The sequence below is a fragment of the Phocoena phocoena genome, chromosome 16, assembly GCF_963924675.1.
Source record: "Phocoena phocoena chromosome 16, mPhoPho1.1, whole genome shotgun sequence".
Taxonomy (NCBI): Eukaryota; Metazoa; Chordata; class Mammalia; order Artiodactyla; family Phocoenidae; genus Phocoena; species Phocoena phocoena.
Window position 1 is genome coordinate 10,481,629 of NC_089234.1, and position 18,535 is coordinate 10,500,163.

General features: G+C 35.8%; 1 protein-coding gene across 1 annotated transcript in view; it reads right to left on the minus strand.

The window, feature by feature from the left end:
* The window catches only part of WDR11 (WD repeat domain 11), a 54,680-nt gene that overhangs the window by 12,849 nt on the left and 23,296 nt on the right, over positions 1-18,535 (minus strand). The window contains exons 12-16 of the mRNA XM_065894092.1: positions 13,679-13,785; positions 11,242-11,317; positions 6,619-6,727; positions 4,505-4,629; positions 3,663-3,810 (exon numbers count right to left, since the gene is read on the minus strand). Coding sequence (XP_065750164.1) covers positions 3,663-3,810; positions 4,505-4,629; positions 6,619-6,727; positions 11,242-11,317; positions 13,679-13,785 — 565 coding nt within the window. The remainder of the gene's footprint in view (positions 1-3,662; positions 3,811-4,504; positions 4,630-6,618; positions 6,728-11,241; positions 11,318-13,678; positions 13,786-18,535) is intronic.

Here is an 18,535-nt window from a genome sequence, read left to right on the forward strand (position 1 = left end):
AGTACATCTGAAACTAACATAACATCGTATGCCAACTATATTTCAATTAAAAAAAAAGGAAGAAAAAGGGGATCCAGAGCTTCACTGATACCTTCTGGAATAAGGAAGGTGAAGAGATACTGGGTATTAAAGGCATCTGCACAATTTGAACTCACAGAAAGCTCTGCAGAGAAGTTACACAGGGAAACACAAGTATGAGAAAGAAACACTACTGTAATAAATCCAAGTGGGGAGAAAGGAGCTTCAAGATCTAACACATGCACAGAGGTCATGTGATGGAGAGCCGAGGAGCCTGGGCTCTGGGGTCCGCTGCCTGGGCGTGAATCCAAGCTTTATCATTTAATTTGCTGTGTGATTTGGGGCATGTTTACTAATCTTTCTGTGTCTAGAATTTATCATCAATAAAGTATGGTAAGCTCACAGAACTTGAGGAGTTCCTATTAGTGTTAATAAATTTCTACAGGTAAAGGCTTTATGACAATGCCTGCCACAGAGTAAACAGTCAATACATGTTAGCTATTAAATAATATTATTGCTCAATTACTTTTCTACTTATTCTCTACTTATATTAAAAGAAATCTTGTTTCTTAATTTATAGAACAATGTAAAACTTCACGTGTTTAGCTCTCATGCCATCGATAGTAAGAAGGAGGAAAGCTCCAAGGGTTTGCCAAATTGGCTATTAGTAGACTTGCACACACACCAAATACTGTGTAAATCATAATGTTAGTCAAGAAACAGAAGAAAAAATTGGATTAAGTATTTTAATGAATTCAATTAATAAAAAACTTAGAAAGCTATGTTAAATAGAGTTCTGTATAGTATAAAGATCTTATTTCTATTCTCCTGACCATATTAACAGAATGCTTAAGAATTTGCCTTTAAATTTACTTTTTCAGTCTTAAATTTTTTTTTACATTTTATAATCTTAGTTTCTAACTTCTAAATATTAGAATATTAAAGTTTAAATTTGCCCAGAAAGCAGTGTTACCAGCTTAGAATTACAAGTGATGTATTAATACAACTGCACAATTAAACAACTCAGACCTTTCTACCTAAGAGCTTGTTGATGGGATATAAACCATATGGAAAGTCTAAGGTGCTTTCAGAGGATGTGGCACAAACTTGCTTTGTGGCTCCAAATAATCCCAAGAGAACCAGTGTAAGATTTAAAACTTTATGATAGAGTATTATTAGTTGACATCGATATGTTGCCTACGTGTAAAATATGATGTTCAAAAGATCAGAAGTAAGGCTGGCAGCAAAGCAAAGATATTCATTCTCTCCTGCTATTCTGGTTTTCTGAATAAAGGCAGTCAGTCAACTATAAACTCTCCATGAGAACATAATTTAAAATGTCAAGCTTTCTGCTTCTTTTCCATTTTTATATACTGTTAGTTCTGGGGCCAAAACTCAGGGGAAGTTTCAACTCAAAACAAATGTTTAACACTTTACATTTGGGAGGAGGGTAAGATAAATATTGGATTAAAATAAACAAACAGGGCTTCCCTGGTGGCGCAGTGGTTGAGTCTGCCTGCCGATGCAGGGGACACGGGTTTGTGCCCCGGTCCGGGAAGATCCCACATGCCGCGGAGCGGCTGGGCCCGTGAGCCATGGCCGCTAAGCCTGCGCGTCCGGAGCCTGTGCTCCGCAACGGGAGAGGCCGCAACAGTGAGAGGCCCGCTTACCGCAAATAAATAAATAAATAAATAAACAAACAAAACCTCTGCCTAAATTCTACATATTTATTAGTCATTGAAAAATATTTTGATTACTGCAAATAAAAATAATGAACCAAAACCAATTTCTCATGTTTTATATAGTAGATGCTTAATTCTCTTTCCCTAAAAATAATCTGCTCTAAAATACGCACTAATTTCACTAATAAGGCTGGATCCTTATTAGGATGGTCATTCCTTGAGGAAGCTGCTTCTAGCTGTGGAATAAAATGATCTGGCAGGCAGAATAGAGACTTGTTATATCCTGACTTCAGATCTCCATAAAACAGTGTAGCTGTGTGGTGCAATAATCCTGAAAGAAGCAGTTACAAAGAGAAAAATTCATGTGTCTAATGTTCAAAAATTTTTAACTTTTTTTAGGGTGGGGGGAACTAGAATCTCAAAAATTATTGGATTATTTCTATTCTAATCTCAAATGTGACGTGATTAGAAAACAAAGAGACTGAGCTATTTGCAAGTGCCACTATCGGAGTTCAGATGGGTCCTTCTCTGGAGTCTAGAGGAGCTCTGAATATTACTAAGAAAGCAAACTGACTTTCCAGAGGACAGCTCATTACACTGCAACTCTTATGCCCATACCCTTTAACCGTAGCTTTTCTTGCTACACACTTAAAGTTACTGCTCCTACTTATAATTACCAAATATCAATTTTTCACATTTGCATTATTTTCACACTAGTGAAAACTTTTGGCAATATTAGAGAGTTTAAAATAGACATTACTAAGTCTCAGATATGAATTGTTCTATATAACAGTAAAAATGTAATTACAGTTTGAAAAGCACTTTCACATGCTAGTTTCAATTTTTATCAATGAAGGTTTTTTGGATGCCCTCAATTCTTCTAAAGCTGTTAATAAGGAAGATGTGGTAGCCAGCCCCTAAGAGGCCCACCCCCCTACCTGATTCTGCCTTTGGTATTCACGTCCTTTGGTAGTCACCTCTCACAATGAACAGTGACCCAACAGCATACTGTGAAAATGTGACTTCTGAAAACAAGGTCCTAAAAGACATTGCAGCTTTCTTTTGCTCTTTGATCACTCGCTCTGGAGGAAGCGAGCTGCCATGTCTGAGGACACTCAGGCAGCCCTATGGAGAGGTTCATGTGAGGAAGAACCAAGGCCTCTCATCACAGTCAGCATTAAGAGCCATGTGAGTGAGCCATGTGGGAAGGGGACCCCCTGCCCCAGCCAACATCCTCACTGCAACCTCATGAGGGTTGGCATTCACCTACAACATTCCATTTTTAGATGGCAATTTTAAATCAATATATATATATTTAAAAAACCATCTCATCCTCCAGTTAACGGTTATAGTATTATTCGTTAACAAAAACATTTTCTTCATCCATCCATTAAAAATAACCTGTGAGATACACATTGACACAATTAACTACAAAACCTTGGTTAGAGAACTCCACAAGCCCACAGGAGGATATATATGTTAGTAAATATTAATAAATATTTTTATACCTACAACCTGATTACTATTACCCAAAAATAATACTAGATCTTAGTCAAATCCTTCAGGGTAATGCTTGAAATGGAAAGAAGAGAAACTAGAGTCAGACAGACAGACCTGGCTTTAAAATGCTGCTCTGCCATCTCACTAGGCTGTGCAACCTGGGGAAAGTTACTCACTCTCCCTCAGTCTTGTCATAGATAAAATGTAAATAATTCCTCATGGATTATTACAGTGATAAAAATGAGTAACACACGGTTAAGTATTTAATCGAAACAGTTATAATGCTATTCTCTAGCAGTATGGAACAAGTTTAATCAGTGATAATAGCTCCTTAGTAAAGTTTATTTACATTACACTTTTCTGAGATAGTTTTCACACTCAGCTATGGCTTCACTGGATATAGAACCAATAAGGACTTTAATAAGAAATCTTAATGAAGATTTAATCACAGGTTGGACTCACATCTGGTGGAATCCGAGCGCTATCTTTCACTGAGTTTCCTTCAACAGTGAGATGATAAACTTGGCCATCATTATCGGTAAACACAAAATGCTCCCGGGCAGAGATGTTCTGACTGAGTTCAGATTTACTCTCAGCCTCCTGCAACAAGCTTTGGGATAGAGGAAAATAAGATAAAGATATTTCTTTTCCCTCAAGTGACATAATTAATTAACTCACCCCAAATACAGATGCATTAACAGGGGGTCAAAACCATTAAAAAAAAAAAGGCTGAAACTAATCTTTGCCTAGTAATAACAGGAAAACACAAATTACTCCGAATGCCACGAGTGAACACTTACCCTGCACAGAAAAATGTGGTCATCTAGACCTCACACAAGAAAAAAATCCTTTTTGCTGTTTCTGCTGCAGAACAGAGGCCTTACCTCGACTCATCATTCTCTCTGAAGTTTTTTATTCGTAAATTTAGTGGGGATGGGGGCGGGGTGGTACCTAAGTTAGAATCCCTAATACATTTCCTTTGGTGAACATAAATGACAATGTGACCCATCTGGATATTCGTGCTACATTCATTTGAATTTCAGAAGCTGAAGTTTATGGAGCAGCAGGGCACTGAGAATGATCATATTCACTAACGGGTGCTGACGTGTAGGTGTTACTGCACAGGTTACTGCTGCAAACTGCACCAAGCAATGCAATACTAAAACTAACTCTATAGTAATATGAGCATGTACTGAAACACCAACGTATGTTCTAAAGCAGACTAGAGGTGCCTTGGGATGACACTTGTCAATTTCCCAACCATGTCTTGGCTATTACAAATGACAGGGGCGGAAACAGGGTACCTGATCACAGATGACTCAACAACACTCAGCTCTGTATCTGAGACCACGGTCTGGCGGGCCATGGCCTCTCGGGTAGCCAGCTGTTTCTTTCTTAGGCTCTTCAAGTTGTGAGAAGGTGACCACTCCTGTGAAGCAAAGACAGACATGCCCGCAAGTGATCAGTTTCTCTGTCAAAGAACGCTTCCAGAAGAGCTGGGCATACCCGCCATTGCCCAGCGTCACTTATTATTACTACACATGAATTCACAATTTGTTCTTAGGTTTTACTTTTTTCAGAAAGGTTGAATTGAATGAATGCATCTTCATTACAGCTTATGGTAGAATATTTTAATGATCTACCTCTAATCTTCAATTACAGCTTAAGGGAAAAGAGCTTAATGGCCAACTCCAACAGGTTTTAAACTTTTGATGCTTTCATTTTTTACAGAATGAAAATAATACATTTAATTATGGTATCTCCCACTCCTTACCTCCCCACCTCCCCCTTAGGTACACAAGGTGAGATGATCACACTCCTCCAATCATGGCCCATTATCATCTGTAGGTCCACCACAAACCTCTCCTTTTATTTATTTATTCCTGCTTATTCTAATGCATTTAATCTAACATCCTCTCATATGTATAAATTCTTAACATGTAGTTATTTTACATGCACATATTTGTGATCTGCATTAACAGTAGTGTGTTATATATCTCATCCTGTTTCTAACTCTTTTTACTCAGTGCAATGTATTCAAGTCCCACCTCTGTTGTTTCTGCATGTTATATAACACTCCATAGGTACATCTGCCAATTTTTAGCCTAGTTTTTAGTTTAGTTTAGTTTCCCAGCAAAAGACACCCAGATTGTCTCTATACTCTCCTCACGGCAAATTACACTGCAGTCAATATCCTCACAAAAGTTCCTGTATGACCAGAAGCTGATCAGCTGGAACACAGAGGATGTCTGTGTTTGCCTAAGTGCTGCCAGTTTGCTCTGCAGAATGGCTTCACTGGTCTAGATACCTATCAGCAGCGCCAAGGAATTCCTATAGCCCATATTACACCCACATGGGATGCTACCTGGCTTTCCACTTTTTGTTAGTCTAAAAGGTACATCATGGTTATTTTACTTTGCACATCTCAAAACCTATGAGTTTGAACATTTCCTCACATGCTTGTTTGGCCTTTTAGGTTTCCCTGCCATTCATTAACTGTTCACATGCTTGTTCGTCCTTCCACTGGGGCTCCTGTCGCTTCATTGCAGGAGTTCCCACAATACTAATCCCTTAGAGGGATTAGTTAACCCTTTGTCCATCTTAGACACTGGAAAATTTCTTTTTTCAACTTGTCTTCTATATTTAACCTTGACAATGGTCTGATTCATTGAATAGAAAGCACCAATCTTGATATAATCAAATTCATTCAATTTTTTTGCCTTTTGGGTTGAGCTTCAGATATCCTCTTTTGCCCCAGAATAGAAAAATATTCTCTGTATTTGTATTAATTTTATAGCTTTACTTTTTTTTACATTTAGGTCATTAATCCTGTGGAGCCCACCTCTGAATATGGTATTATGCAGAGATCCAGTATTTTTCTCCATAAAGTGAGACAGTTTCCCCAATACTGCCTACTAAACAGTCTGTCCCTCCTCTTGGGTTTGTGAGCTACTTTACTGTACATTCAGTTTCCAAACATTCATGGGTCTGTTAATGAGCTCTTTATTATATTGATCCATTTCTCTTTCTTGGGCCAATATGACATTGCTTTTATTTCTACAGTTTAATAATATGTACTGTATGGGGTAGGATGCGTCCGACCCCCACCCATACTGCCTACATTACTCCTCTTTTTTCAAGGTTGACTATGACCTTTATTTTTCCATAAATATTTTAGAATGTTTATCATGTTCTTCAAAATATCTAAATTAAATTTTAATTGGAATTTAATATAACATTAGCTTAACCCATCCAAGAAAATAAGAGTTGTGTCCATTTGTTTAGATCATCTTCTCTGAATACACATTTTTGACAAGAAAATACACAGGAGTAGTGATTTCAATTCAAGCTAAAGAAAAATATTCATCACGTATATACATACCTAAATAAACTGTTTACTTCTTAAATTGTAACTTACCAAAGCAGTTATTGCAGGGAAGTTTTTGGACATTTCTCTAAGAATGGTACAGGTCCTAACATCCCATAACTCCAGGGGTTTATCTTTGAATACAACTGCCAAATACTGTCTAAAATAAACAAAATTACTAAATAAACCTCTTTTTGCAAAATTTTCACAAGCAGTGCAAATAAAAAGTTCAGTAAATCAGAAAACTCAGATGACACATTCTAAACAAAGAGAATTTAAACTAACCTTTAGCCCTCATGATTAACAGTCCTAAGAAGGTAAAGCTCTAAAATGACCTGTGAGAGCCACACAGCCATAAGTAGGCAAGGAGCCCAGCTCAGAATGATGAGAAAAGGCATGAGTTCACATCCTGGTGCCACATATTACAATAACCCTCCTGAGGCTCAATTTTCTCATCAACACATGAAAATACCACTACTTACATCAATGGATTGATTGGTATGCAGGTTACGGTAAAAATTAAATGAAAAAGTAAGTAAAGTTTCTATCATGCCGACAGTGAGGAAATGTGACAGAGTAGGAAGATCCCTGTAGCTCAGTGTTATCAAAGGACTCCCACTTGATAATTATGTGACCTCAGACAAACCATGTGACCTTTTGAGTTTTATTCTGTTTATCTTTAAAATGGCAACACCTGTCTTACATACCTCACTAAATACTGTAAGGATAAAAATAAACAAAAACGACCAGCACACATGAAAGACTTTTATAAACCGTGATGGATTATACAAATGCAAAATGTTACATTTTTTATTATATCTAATATAAAAACAAGTAAAGGCGTGTATGTAAATAACTAATATAAAAGAGAATCTGGTAAATGCTATAAAGATTCACTATGAAAGTTGAGATTAACTTTGACAATAGGAAAATGGCATTCTAGGCAGAGTTACAAGTGTGATAAATGGCAAAAGACAGGAAAGGACACAGGGTGTTTGGGGGAACATGCTGTTTGAAATGCAAAGTATGTGAGAGCAATCATCATGAGAAAGAAGGCTAAAATGTGAATTTTGGATTCACATTATAAAATCCCTAAGACACCCTAAAATGCAATGCTAGCATGTGCAGAGATTCATCCCACAGAGAAGAGCAGATCACTGAGTTTTGAAGCAGTGGTGATAATGTGATCAGTTGTTTAAGATGTATTAATTTAGTAGGCTTGTGTAGAGTCAAGACTGACTGGAAATAGAAGAGACTGGAGTCCAAACAGTTTGAACAATTCTCAAACTTCTTAGTCCCAGGACTCCCTTACGTTTAAAAGAATTATTGAGGCTCTCCTCCAAAGAACTTTTGTTCTTATGTGGGTTAGACTAACTGATATTTTGCATATGAGAAATTAAACCTAATATAATTATAAACTATATTAATTCACTCAAAATGAAAAAAAGAGAAAATAACTACCAAGATGGTAGATGAAAACATATGCCATATTCGTAATTACATTAAATATGAATAATTTAAACAATGCAATTAGAAGCAAAGATTATCAGATCAAACAGTAAAACAAGTCCCTATTATATGCTCTCTGTAAGAAATCAACTTTAAAGACAGAGATAAGTTACAAATAGGAGGAAGGAAAAAGATATACCATACAAACACTAATCAAAAGAAAGCTAGAGTGGCTATACTAATCAGACAAATCGGACAAACTTCTGAACAAAGAATATTAACAATGATAAAGAAGTCAATGAATCAAAAGGATATGACAGGCATGGCAGTCAAGGAAACAGAAAACAGAAAACCACAGAGAAAAATCAAAGAAACCACAGAAGTTTCTTTGAAAAAATTAATAAAATTGACATAATTTACTGATTATCAGAAATGAAAGAGACATTACTCAGATCACACAGCCATTAAAAGAATAAGGGAATTATTATGAACAAGCTTATATCAATAAATTCAACAACTTCAATGAAATGAATGGACAGATTACTTGAAAGACACCAACTACCAAAGCGTACTGAAAGAAATATATATATATAACCTGAATAGTTTGGCATCTATGAAAGATGAGTTTATATTTAAAAACTTGACTGCAAAAAAAATTCTAGGCCCAGATGGGTTCCTCAGTGAATTCGCCCTATTTAAGGAAGAAATAATATCAATTCTACACAAACTCGCCTAGAAAAAAGAAGAGGAGGAAATATTTCAGAATGCATTTTACAAGGCCATTACCCTGATTCCAAAACCAGTCAAGGATATTACACAAAAACTAGACCAATATCCTTCATGAACTCAGATGCAAAAATCCCTAATAAAGTATCAGTAAATCAAACCCAACAATATATCAAAATATTAGCAATTCAAATCCACTAATACATCATGACCAAGTGGAGTTTATCCCAGGAATGTCAAGTTTAACATCTGAGAAATCAAGCAATATAATTCACCATATTAAGCCAACTTAAAGAACAAAACAATAACACACCAAATGATGATGTCCATAAATGCAGAAAAAGCATATGACAAAATTCAACACCTACTCAATGATACAGAGTTTCAGCAAACTAGGAACAAAAAAACTTCCTCAACCTGATAAAGGGCATCTACATGTATCTACAACAATATCTTTCTAGATATGTCTCCTCAGGCAAGGGAAAGAAAAGCAAAAAGAAACAAATGGGATTACATCAAAATAAAAAGCTTCTGCACAGCAAAGGAAACAATAAATAAAACAAAAAAGACAACCTACCGAATGGGAGAAGATATTTGTAAATGATATATCCAATAAGGGGTTAATATCCAAAAATATATAAAGAACTCATACAACTCCCCAACAAAAAGACAAACAACCTGATTAAAAACTGGGCAGAGGAGGTGAACAGACTTTTCCCCAAAGACATACAGATGGCACGTGAAAAGATGTTCAACATCACTAATTACTTGGAAATGCAAATCAAAACCATAATGAGATATCACTTCACACCTGTCAGAATGGCTATTATCAAAAAGATAAGAAGTAAGTATTGGTAAGGACGTGGAGAAAAGGGAACCCTCAGTTGGTGGAAATGTAAATTGGTGCAGCCACTATGGAAGACAGGATGAAGATTCCTAAAAAAATTAAGAATAGAACTACCATATGATCCAGTTATCCCACTTCTGGGTATTTATCCAAAGAATACAAAAACACTAATCTGAAAAGACACCTGCATCTCCCATGTTCATCATCACATTAATTACAATAGCCAAGATACAGAATCAACTTAAGTGCCCATCAACAGAGGAATGGATAAAGAAGATGTGGTATATATATATATATATATATATATATATATATATATATATATATAATATATATATATATATATATAAAAATAAATATATATATATAAAACAATGGAATATTATTCATCCATAAAAAGAATATCCTGCCATTTGCAACAATGTGAATGGACCATAAGGGTATTATGCTAAGTGAAATAAGTCAGAGGAAGACAAATACCATGTGATTTTACTCATATGTGGAATATAAAAAAATAAATTTAAAAAACCAAACCAAATAAAAATAAACAAGTAGATACAGAGAACAGAGCAGTGGTTACCAGAGGGAAAGAGGTAGGAAAGAGGGCAAAATGGGTAAAGGAGATCAAATGTATGGTGACCGATGGAAAATAAATTTTTGGTGGTGAGCACGCTGTAGGGTACACAGAAGTATAAATACAGTGTTGTACACATGAAACTTACATAATGTTATAAATAAATATTACCTCAGTAAAAAGTTAACTATTTCAGTATATAAATAATAATTGAAAATCGAAATAAAAAAAGAAAAAACACCATTTATAATAGCATCAAAGAAAAAGCAAAAAATAATTCACAAATGATGTGTAAGACCTATAAGCTGGAAACTACACAGTATCATTGAAAGAAATTAAAGAACTAAATAAGTGGAGAGATACACCACGTTCACGAATCACAAAACTCGGTAGACGTCAATTCCTCCCCATGTTGATCCATGGATGCAATGCAATGAAAATCAAAATTCTAGGAAGCTTTGTGGTAAAACTGATAAGTTGAGTCTAAAGTTTATATGGAAAGGCAAAGAGCCTCGAAAAGCTAAAGCAATTTTAAAAACAATTTCAGAGTGTTTACTCCTTCTTTCTTTGTTCTTTTGATTAGTTTTCATTCAGTCTCTATTGTCAATAATCCTGCTTTACATTTATTTTCCCTTGGAACAAAAAACTCAGAAACTTACTGGAATTAGATCTAAATTACAAATAAGGAAAATGAATTCTTTTACTCAGTAAACCCAAACTGAGGTGGAAGTTGAAATAAGAATTTCACCAGATAACAAATAACATTTCTTAGTGAGTGACAGGCATTTATACCAACATAGCTATAGTGGAACACAATGGGGTTACTGGTCTTAGTAATCTAATGAAATGTTAAGGTTCAGATAAGTTACCCTGTCTTTTTAGAAGTGGAGAATTAAAAGCAATAGCAACTTAATTTTACGACTGAAATATTTTCTTTGATATGGCTGCACATCATAGTTTGCTATCACTAAGAAATTCTATATGCATGCATGCATACTCTCACTTTCTTAAAGATAAAAAAATCCTTGAGATTACCTTGTGAGAAGACCAGAGAATTTTTTTTTAGGATGACACTTACTTCAAATGAGATACTTTAATCATTTCGATGGGCGATTCATCATTACCTCGTTCACCACGAAAAGCAATGCTCCTACCTTTAATTGCAAATATTAAAAGGTAAAAAAGCACATAAAACATGTAAGAAACTAAAAGCTGTACCAATGTAATTTGATCAGTGCTACCCTCTATTCCTGTTCCCTCTTCCATTTGCTTCTAAGCTGTTTCTAATAATCTAAATTCAAAAGTATTCTCAAGTATTCAAAACTATTACAAGTTAAAGACCAACAGTATATTACTTACATTCAAATATCTACTTTATAAAAAGATATTTTCTTTTTTTATAGAATTTCTTGAAGTCCTTCTGCGGTTTCTTTCAAATAATTTAATCTTAGAAATTTAGAAATGCCAATTTCTAAAGTTTTAATGCATCTCTGGTAAAGCAACTGCTTACTGTAAAAACTACTGGTACATTCAAGGTAATATAAATATTTTCATGTTTACAAATACTAATTAGTGGAGAAAACACTCTCTGAACAGGTATTTAAGATTTCTTGTCCCATGTGCAAAATACTCAACTACAATATTTTGACATGTTCCTATCAAAAGGTCTCTATAAACTGAAACTGGGGAATATTAAGAATTAGTTAATAGCCAAAGAAGCTAAATGGTTTTCTATAACTTAAAAAATGCAAGTTCTACTTTATGTTTGAACAAATATACATATTTTTTGGCTGCACTGGGTCTTTGTTGCTGCACGTGGGCTTTCTCTAGTTGTGACGAGTGGGGGCTGCTCTTCATTGTGGTGTGTGGGCTCTCACTGTGGTGGCTTCTCTTGTTGCAGAGCATGGGCTCTAGGCGCACAGGCTCAGTAGTTGTGGCACACAGGCCCTAGAGCGTGCAGGCTTCAGTAGTTGCGGCACATGGTGTCAGTAGTTGTGGCGCGCAGGCTCAGTAGTTGTGGCTCAAGGGCTTAGTTGCTCCATGGCATGTGAGAGCTTCCCGGACCAGGGATCGAACTCATTTCCCCTGCATTAGTAGGTGGATTCTTAACCACTGTGCCACCAGGGAAGTCCCTGAGCAAATATATTTTAATATCTTTTCCTAGATTTCTATTACATTAAACAAAAGAGAGAACATACTCAATTCAAAGACAAGTGGATGCCTATATGCCTCCCTGCTCTTCAATGCCATCAAATAGGAGCTCACTATTATTATTCACCAAACACCCTACATCCTTTCCTGGCTCTGCTAGTCGGCTGCCCTCCTTAGAAGACAAGGCTGTAAAAGTCTATAATCTATGAATTTAAATGTCCCACCTAAAAAGTCAGTAACTATTACTTAGAAATTTGTTCCTCAAAAATAAATCTGTGAAAGACAGATTTTAAGTTATCTAACAGTCCTAGACCTGAGCTGATTAGAAAAAACTGAACAGGCATTTTTTTAGTGAATGATACTACAGAACAGCATTTCATCCCTGGGCTACCATGTACCTACAGTGACCAGTGCCAGTTTATTGGCAACTCAGGAATGTAGGGATAGGGGTCACCAGGCAGGTCATTTCCAATTTGACTAGAGCAACACTGGACTAAAGTGGGGCTAATTCTTTGAGGTTTAGTAACATACTCTGATAAGTAAGAACAACTATAAATTAGAAATATATATTGAGAATACAAGGAAGCAACCATATATATGATTTATTATACACACAGGTAACTTATTAGTTAAAACTATCTACATATATTCATATTGCTAAGCCATTTTAAAAAAAACTCCCCACAATTTTGTAAAAAAAAAAAAAAAAAAACTATTTGAAATCATTCCATGTGCTATATATAAAATAATATAAAACCTTCACCTTACTCTATTTTCAAGTTCGTATTTTGAAACTCACTGGGCTATAGGTTTTTAACAATTGTGAACAGGTTACTTTACTGGAATATTTCCTATTGTAAAGTCTTTAAACTCCGAAATTAAGTTTTCCTATTTAGCCAGCCAGAGATTATCAAAAGTTTTAAATTTAAGCATTTAAAAAGAATCCTTATTTATAAGATTTTTAAGGGTTTCACGCAAAGGCCAAAATTTTTAAAAGAGAATCTAATAAAGTGTAACTACAAAGATTGATTTTAAAACTGTACTTCTGGTTACCTACAACAATGTACTTGAAAGTACAACTGATACCATATTTCTGAATCTGTCCATTCAGGCTAATGGTACTCCATTTACCATGCACTTGTGTTAACGTAATTTGCATACAATGATGAGTCTTTTCTAAGGCAATTATTAAAGAACAACCAAAAAATGACTATATAAACATAGAATATATAAAAATGAATATATAAATGAGAAAAAATTCCAAGGTGAAAGAAAGTACTTTGGAACATGTTTTATAAATAGCAACATCTTTGATCAATATGACGGTACCATTTTAAATATCGTAATAGTCTAAATACACAAACCTGTTGGAAGATCAACCAGCTGAAGTTCGTTCCTCACTAATCCCATGTTGTTTGGTGTTGAAGTAGAAAAAGAAAGAAAACCAGTTAAACTCGTCCATTCAATACCCCTATAATGAGAAATTAAACAAAGATTAATCTAATATTCTTTTTTTGTCTGAAAAATTTATTTGAAAAATAAGTTTTTTCTATGACCTAAATTTTATTATACAAGTTAATTAAGGAGTTATATTAATATGACATTTATTTGAGGCTATATTATCATACATTTCCAACATATATAAAATTATTTCTAATAAAACTTTATCTCCAAATCCAATAAAGACAGGTTATCAGAATTCATAGCACTAAAATAGCTATTAAAATCTGGCAAAGGAGTCACATCACAGTATTTGCCAAGAATTCCACTGTTTAAAAACAAGTGGTACAGAAATATTCTGAGCAGACTGCTTAAAGTTGAGTACACGTAGGAACTTTATCAAATTTTATCAAAACTCTTAGTTGGTTAGGAAGCAGAAATTCCTGAAGCAAACAATACAAACTGAGCTATTAGATTTGGAAGTGGATGAACGTTCCAAACAGTATGTCAATTAGAGGAAAGCATGAAAGAAAAATCAGAGACGTATGACAAGACAGTAACCTATCATAATGTCCTGGGAGTCCCCTTTATTTGGGACTGATAGTAGGTGAGTCCATGTTTTTTTCCCACTAACATAACTGGCTTCACCATCAATGGAAAATGGGGGGACCCAGGACAAGCGGATTCATCAGAGTCACAAAAAGAAGTGAGAAACACTACTATTACCCTGCATTGCTTACAAGGTAATAGAGCTGACTGGGAGGCAAGTCTAAACCTCTGTTCTATATGCAATTGCTCATCAGCATTTACAGGACAACCATTTTTAACAATGACATAACGTCTATGGCTGCTTTCACGATACAATGGCAGGGCTGAGTAATTGTGACAGAAGTTTTATGGCCTACAAAGCTTAAAATATTCGCCATCTGTCCTTTACAGAAAATGTTTGCTGACCTCTGATCTAGGTTTTCCGCTTCTACTCCAATTTGAATGCTGTTGCTAGATTTAGCATTAATACTGCTCTGAACATGTCTCTCACCTGCCCAAGAAAAGGTATCAATACAATGGCTCCTGCATCAAATCCAAACTCTTCTGTGTGACTTTCAAAGCCATTCAGCATGAAACTTACCTCTCCATCATCTGAACCTTGTGTTAAAAAGGTTCGGATGTTAAAAACCTTGCTATTTTAACTAGAGTAAGCTTTTCCTCACTGACCCCTGTGTACCCATCTACTTGTCTCTTCTCAGAGGAGCAAAGATAATCCCAAGAGAACTGAAAATAATATTTGCAACAGCAGGGAATTACTGTAGTTATCAATTTATAACTCTTCAAATGTAAAGTTGTGTTAAAACACTCAGATTAGGCTGCTAAAAACGGAGAACTCTTGAGAACTTTCATGACTGGAATGACCCCTCTCCTTCCCTCTTCAGATACTATCTAGCATCAAGTCCCAGCTCCAGCACTTACTAGCTCTGCTCCTCTACCTCTCAGTTTCCTCATCTGCTGTGCAGGAGTAATAACACTGAGTGCACAGAGAAGGCCTGGCACAGAGTAAGCACTGTGTGTATTCATAATCACCATCAATAATTACTCTTATTTCAAGATCTAACTCAAGCCCTATTTCCTTCACTAGGCCTCCTCATTTACTATACTCAAACTGCACCGATAGAGACTACAATATAAGTTGGTTAATTATTCACTGGAAAAGCCCATTTGTCTTGTTTCTCTTTCTTTCCCCTAACACATAGTACTCATTAATTTTTCTACTGAGAGTGGACAAAAGGAAACAAGAATCATTTTGAACTTCTGTTCTCTAAATAAGTCTGGTAGCTTCAATCAGATCTGTTTACCCACAGAAACCTTAAGATATACTTTCCAAGTCTTGCTGCTGGCAATCTGAACTACTTATACTCTAGTATAGTAATGCCACTACCTCTGGACAGTAAAAATTTCAGTCCTCCCACTTTTCATTTATTATTTTTAAAAATACATCTGTTAGGTACCCCATATATGCCAGTGCCTGTGCTATTAAGTACCCAGTACATGCTAGCGACTTTGCCAGGCTAAGGAATACAGCTGTGAATGAGATGGAGGTAACTGTTGTCCTTCAGGAGCCTACAATCTAGCAGAAGAGAGACATTATACAAGTGCATCCGGTATTATCTATCTCAAAAGAGAACAGTGCTGAGTTCAACAGGAGCTTGTAAGAGTCACATGGAATCTGGTCTCAGGGGCCAGGCTGGGCTTCCTGGGGAAACATTAAAGCTGAGACTCAAAGGGCAAACAGGGTTTTGCCTGAAAGCCTCAACAGCTTTCAGTGGAAACGACAGTGCGACTCATGGAGAAGCACTGCAGTAGACTGTAGTCTCTTAGAAGGGAGGTACCATGCCCTGTCTCTCTAAGCACGTGACAGGCACTCAGCAAATTCCGTTAGATTAAAAGAATGATGTCCAAAAAAAGCCTACCGTGCCTCCTTATGTTTCTAAGTGCCGTACATATTCAGAGAAGTGCTTTCCCCCCAGTTTACAGGATGTCCCAGTGTTCAGGATATAGCAGAACATGGGTGGCTGCTTATTTATAATCGAGCACCACAAGTGTGCTGCCTTTGAGCAGATTCCAGCAGCAGCCTGTACATCTGACTCCTACTGATCAACTAAAGAAAATAAAAATCGAGTTGGACTTCAGAGTGTATTAGATAAGGAGAGGATTATTTCTCAAAAGAAAAGAATGAAAACTCTTGTCAAACACAGCTGAGCACAACACTGCTTCCAGGATTAGAAAACCATTGTCCAGGTTTAACCACACACTGAGCTCTATAAAAACTCCTAAGAACAGCAGCTCATTTTCTGACTCAGTCTAAGTTTGTTTTGTAGCATTCCTTGCTACTGAACAATTGTAACCTTAGAATCTACCAATAGGGATTCAGTGTTCTGACTCCTATAGATTCCCAAGTTGGGCCTGTTCACCTGTATTGGGGATGCTACCTTAGCTACTTCTCAACACTGGGTGGCTGGGGGGAGCAGACACTTTCTGAAAGGTCTTGAAGTCCTACCGTTATATGAAACTAACTGCAGCAAATGTACAGACAGACAAAATAGAGATCATGTTACTTTCCACAAATTACTCAATGTGCTCAAAGCAATACTGAGTCAATCAGTGTTTTGATACCCATATAAACTACTGTTTTAACAATTTCTGACACTGAAAATAGTATTGGGCTATACTATTGTAATTTTAGCCTATTGGACAAAGACACCAACTAATAATATAAGAACTCTAATAATCTAAGAAAACCTATATGTACCACTCTACATTATTTACTTCTAGGTATCTTCCACTAGATTATAAGCTTCCCAGGTTTCGTCTGTTTACAGGCATACAGAAGAGGCTCAATATATATTTCATATTTGTAAAGCATAACTGGTTAAAACATCATAGCTTTCAAAAAACGCATAGATGCAACTATCTGTAGTTAGGCAGTACCAGGCCATATGTATGCTAAAGACTGAAATACTTAAGATTGAAGTGGTTTTTAAAAACACTTGTAGTACTAAGTAGAAAAACAACTTTCTAAAGTTGGCCTTTAATTTGCATATGAGTATCTAGAACATACTGGGTTTACTGCTAATAAGTTCAGCAATTTTTATAGCACATCTGTGAAATTTTCATAATGGCTTTTAATTGTAATACTATAATTGCATTAATTGAAACACGAAGACAGCAGTATTTTAGCATCCTCTTGGGCACCATCTCTGGATGTAAAATGTGAATTATCTTCAAAATGGCAATTAAGAGGGAAAATTTATATTTAAAGAAAATGGAGCATACGCGCATGATTGTTCACGACACTAGCCTGACTGAGTAGCATACCCCTTAGAGTTGTTTGGTACCCCAAGCAACACATTATAAATAATCTTGGTGTCAATAACAAATATTATCATAACATGTGTGAGTCATGTATTTAGTGACATCTATGACCTGAACAATCCAGGATAACAATCTTACTTACAGCAAATAGCTCACTGATTTACTAGTTATCTTGTCTTTATTAGAGATTACATACTGTGGTGATCATTTCACAATATATACAAGTATTGAATTATTACACTGTACATCTGAAACTAATATATCTCAACTGTACCTCAATATAAATAAATAAACAAACAAATAAATAAATAAATAAGATTTCAGTGTTCCGAAAAAAATGACAATGTGCTTGATTTTCCAGAAGCATGTACCAAATTCCTGGCATTAATCCCGGCTTAGTCAACATTTTTATCTTATTGCCAAAATGTTTCCAACTAATCTATGTGAATATTTTAGCTGGAGATTTACCACATGTATCCTAAGAGCTCAGTTCTGAAGCCTGAAACGCCTGGATTGAATTCCATGTACCTTTTCATGACTCCACAATACTCAGTTCTTCTTCTGTAAATTGGGAATAATAATAGTGCCTACTGCATAGAGTTCTAGTGAGGATTCAAGGAAACAATGCCTGAAAAGTATTAACACTTAACATAATCCTTAGAACAAATACTGATTAAATGGTGAGTTTTGACTGATTGGTGTTTGCCATAAAAGGGAACACTGCAAACAAAAGCCAGGGGTGAAAGGAAATGTCAAGAGAAGAAACGCAGACAGGAAAGAAAGGAAGAGAGAAGGTATCAGGGCAGCAGGGACTACTGGAAGGAGAGAGAAAGGATGAACAACAGCCTAGAAGGATCCAAGCAGTTACCTGTGTCTCTGCACCCCAAAAGCCTAACACTTTTGAAAACATTACT